The 4820-nt window shown below is 45.6% G+C and overlaps 1 protein-coding gene across 5 annotated transcripts in view; it reads right to left on the bottom strand.

Moving 5' to 3' along the window:
- LOC135106564 (very low-density lipoprotein receptor-like) overlaps positions 1 to 3837 on the bottom strand; it is a 115446-nt gene extending 111609 nt beyond the window's left edge. For 2 of the 5 annotated variants that reach the window (XM_064015780.1, XM_064015783.1), the window contains exon 1: positions 3344 to 3837. In XM_064015780.1, coding sequence (XP_063871850.1) covers positions 3344 to 3548 — 205 coding nt within the window. In that variant the 5' untranslated portion in view covers positions 3549 to 3837. The remainder of the gene's footprint in view (positions 1 to 3343) is intronic. The other 3 variants (XM_064015781.1, XM_064015779.1, XM_064015782.1) reach the window with 3 other exon arrangements.
- Between the last annotated feature and the right edge of the window lie 983 nt (positions 3838 to 4820).

Raw genomic sequence — 4820 nt, 5'->3', positions numbered from 1 at the left:
AACTTAAGTAATATTGCTTAGTGTGCTCTTGTTGGTGGAAGACTTAAAGAAAACATATCTTTTTTTGGGGGGTTTTAAATTGTTACCTACTTATGAACGAGTGTAATAATTCACTGGGTAATGAATAAATGGATGAATAAATGAATAAATAAATAGATAAGCAAAGTACAAAAATTAAATAGTGCAATTGTTATGAATTCATGTTTTATTCAAGTCACTACAAAAACAAGTATAAAGTTAATCTCTAAAATCAAGAGGCAAACTAAACCACACAGCACCAGTGACAATTACCATTAATAACACACACACACACACACACACACACACACACACACACAAAGCTTCACTCGTACACACATTTTGTCAGCGGCAGGCTTATAACATCTATTATTGCACCAGTGTAAAAAACGCAATAAGTATTTTTTTCCTAGCAATTTAGTGGGCCATTCCTGTGTTGCAGCCGTGGTTGTTAATTACTACACGTGACTACTGCAGGTGTGTTAATTGCAGTCACAGTGAGTTCATTAACCTGTCACATTCACTCCCACTGTGCCTCGTGTCCTGCCCTCAATCTTAATTCCTCCAATCTCCCGAGTCTTACAGAACTTTACAATTTGCAGACGATTACACCATAAAACCTAGATTGTGGTCAGACACTTGAGATGAAGGGAGTGAGGGAGCTAAATCCATTCATATATAAAAACGCTGGTAACATTTTGGAAAGCTTCCCAAAACAGAAACGAAACTAAACTAACAGCTTACAAAATTTTACATCTTGCTGGTAATTAGATAAAACCTTAGATTGTAGGAAGACACTCAACATAAAGGAAGTAAGGGAGGTTGATCTATTAGGTTACTGAAGCGTTATATATTACTTTGATTTTTTTTTTATGCAAGTGGAGTAACTAGGGTAACTATATTTATTAAGAAAAACGGTCCACTGAGGTTACACTAATTAAAAAATAACTAACTAAAAATATAAGCATCAATAACATAAGGAATATGAAAAATGTCCAAAAAACAAATACACACAGGCAAATGAAAGAACAAACTGCATATATATATTTTTTTTTCATTGGCAGGCTGTGACAAGTTAAGGAATATTGGAGAGTAAAGGCGATGCTTCCTCCTCCTCCCCCCACACAAGTATCTTATTTAGTAACACCGATACAGTAATCTCTGTATATACATAAGAAGATAATCTCTAGGAATTATTTTCACAACATATGTTTATGGTCTTCTATCGGGTTGTATATACTCTCTCTCTATTCCAGTTCCTATCCCATTTTCTTTATCTGTTATTCTACTTGTCCTCTATCTTCAACTTCCCCTTCTCCTCCTGCTTTCTCCTCTGTTTATGCAATCCTTTCGTTAAACAGTATAGCTTCTCACAAACAGCCTCGTAAGGGACAACACGCCTGCTGCTTCTTGCTCTTCCCTCGCGTACCTTTGTGCTCGTGAGGGTAACGTCCGATGTACGTACAGAGTTCCGCTTTGTGACGTGACTAGGGTCGTGCCACTCGCTATTGCATTATGTTACTCAAATGCTGGCAGTGTTAAATATGGGAAGGAGGAGGAGGAGGAGAAGTTCACTCTCACTCAAGGTCAAATTATGTACTGAGGAAGAAAAATAAATCATGATAAAAGCTTCTAATTTTAGTTACACAAACATATACTCTGTCTCTCTCTCTCTCTCTCTCTCTCTCTCTCTCTCTCTCTCTCTCTCTCTCTCTCTCTCTCTCAGAAAACAAAACGAAACGCAAAGCAAAAATCGTAACACCATCTAGCCAGTCACGACACGAGGTCATTTTTGGACAGACAGAAGCAACGGTCTCCTCTTCCCTTCCCTCCCTCCCTCTCTTGTCGGAACCTTTGCCGGGCCGCTAATAGCCTGAGAGAAGTGGGCAGGTGAGGTACGCGGCTTGGAACATTTGAGGGAATAAGGAAGGACACTGAAAAACATGTCAAAGGTGCAATTTTACAATGGGATTACCTTGGATTTTAAACAGGGGTAATCCTTGAGTTTCTTAACAGATCTCAGTCGAATTTCACCTTCCCAGTACAAGAGAGAGAGAGAGAGAGAGAGAGAGAGAGAGAGAGAGAGAGAGAGAGAGAGAGAGAGAGAGAGAGAGAGAGAGACTTCACTCCTCAAATCTCATTTACAAAGCCGGTCCAGCTGCCTAACATTCCTGGTCCAGTGTGAGTAATGAGAAGCGCCATGCAGGTGTGTGTGTGTGTGTGTGTGTGTGTGTGTGTGTGTGTGTGTGTGTGTGTGTGTGTGTGTGTGTGTGTGTGTGTGTGTGTGTGTGTGTGTGTGTGTGTGTGTGTGTGAAGGTACAGTCTCAGATACATCTAAATTAGCCACTCGAAGGTCACTCAGGTGGCGACAAATGGGCGTACTGCGGAAAGTGTTCTACAAATTGGTTGATGAAATGGACTCTCTCTCTCTCTCTCTCTCTCTCTCTCTCTCTCTCTCTCTCTCGTGTGTGTGTGTGTGTGTGTGTGTGTGTGTGTGTGTGTGTGTGTGTGTGTGTGTGTGTGTGTGTGTGTGTGTGTGTGTGTGTGTGTGTGAGAATGTTCTTCTTTGCGTGTTAATTTGGTTCTCGTCGTCCTTGTATTTCCGTGTATAGCGCAAGTTTACTTCCTCGTATGTTGCGCGCACACACACACACACACACACACACACACACACACACACACACACACACACACACACACACACACACAGTCAATCAATTTCGACAAGTGAATTCTCAACAACGGCAACATAAACACTAAGGCACAAGAGCTTACCAAGGTGAATGAAAACTCGTACACAACTAAGGACAGCGGTGAACACGGTGGTGGGGATGGAACTCAGGATGAAGCGTAATGAAGGGCACAATTAATATCCAAGTAACCGACCCTTGCGACCAACACGCGTAGCAAGGACAGAGGTACTTCTATAGGCGCATGATTAGGGTGGGTAACGAACACCGGAGTCACTCATCACATGAATACCAAGGCAGCCGTGAACTGGGCTGGCCGGCGCGTATCCTTGGCGCCACCCACCCACACACACACACACACACACACACAAACATATGGGGAGGGGACGACTGCTACCTATCGACAGCTTTGAATTTCTCACTACCAGTCCGTAAATTTCTCCGTCCAATAAACTTTCAGAAAGGCCAAGCGGGCGAGTCATGATCAAAGTTTGCCAATACGGAAATTTGGACGATCTTTTTCCCGCCACTCTACTGGAACCCTGCGTGCAAGTGAGTCGCTCCCGGCCGCCGCCACATGGGGGGAGGGAGGGCCAGGTGTGACAGCCACTGAACCACGAGGGAAGAGTACTCACCTGGGCACAGTTCCGGATCCTCGTCACTCCCGTCTTGACAGTCCTTCACGCCGTCACACTTCCAGGCCACCGGGATGCACCTCTCCTCAGAGCCCTGGCATGCGAAGGAGGTGATGGAGCATTGGGAACTTTTCTGCTCCAGGCCTTCCACCGCCGCCCAGCAAACCAAGCACGCGGTCACAAACACTGTCCTCCACTGCCACATTGCTAGCACGGCCTCTCACGACGACCACCACCACCACCAGGAATGTGTTGGGATGGGACCAGGATCACCTTGCGCTTATAAATCCCCCGGCGTGTTTGTAGGAGAGGTGGTACCGTATGTCGGGCCTTTCTCTCGGCAACTCACTCGCGTACTAATTCGGCACAGAAAAAAAAAGTATCCCTAGCGAGATTCGTTGACTTAAAAAGGTGATGAACGAAGCGTCCTCGTAGGAAACCACTCACTGAACCGGGAGAATGCGGCACACACGCCCTCCGTCTCGCCTTCAATGTGACTAAACTGCGAGAACGTCCAGCCAAGAGCGTTTTGTGGAGTTGCCAAGTATGACCAGCGCGCCACACACACCTTTATTTCTGTATGGGGGAAGGAATGCCATCTCGCCGTGACGTTTATACTACGGTACTGCGGCTGCTGAGATGTGTCTTGGCGGTGGTGGAGGGGCACGTGTGACCAGGGACAGTCTACGCAGCAGCAGGTTCAGGAGCAAACACGCAGCTCGCCTCCTGCTGCTCGCCAAGGTAACACAAAGCTCACCTGACTGATCCGAGAACCTTTGAATCAATAAATTACTTTCAATAACCTTAGTCTTTGGTCCAGTTTGTCTCAGTTATTGCTGCTCTGAGGATGCTGCCCCCTGCCCTCCCCCTCCCTCCCTCTGCTATGTGCCAACACGTCTGCAACAGGGGAGTTTCATCCCTTCCCCCGCCCCTCCCACCCTAACGAGAGACTGACGCTCCGGGTGGGCTGAGGTGTGAGGTGTTCAAGACCCGCCCACCTACACACCAGAAGACCTAACGCTCAGTGATTTATAAGCAATTATTTTTGAGTTATATTTCTTTCATTATTATTATTATTATTATTATTATTATTATTATTATTATTATAAGTAGTAGTAGTATTAGTAGCAGTAGTAGTATTAGAAGTATGTTTCCGTGTGTGTCCCATATTCATCGTGTTTTCCTATAAATCAGTCAACGCCCAGTGCTTCGTTCACTGCAGAGGTCGTACAGTCCGGTGTGCATGCAAGGCTGAGAGGGAAAAAAGTCTTAATAATTTCTTGTGCCGACTGATCTCTGCGGCAGGAGCTGAGCTAAAGTTGACGCGGCATCCCTGCCAAGACGCTCCCCAGGACGGTGCCTTCCGTGGGACTTTTTGGGTCTCGGCGCTGATGTGTGTCCATTTTGTGCAGAGGGAGGCAGCAACTGATCAGGTGTTGTGGTGCGAGGACGTTGACTTTTCAAGCTGTGTTGGTGT

The sequence above is a fragment of the Scylla paramamosain genome, chromosome 13 (assembly GCF_035594125.1).
Source record: "Scylla paramamosain isolate STU-SP2022 chromosome 13, ASM3559412v1, whole genome shotgun sequence".
Lineage (NCBI taxonomy): Eukaryota > Metazoa > Arthropoda > Malacostraca > Decapoda > Portunidae > Scylla > Scylla paramamosain.
This window is presented reverse-complemented; position numbering and strand designations above follow the sequence as displayed.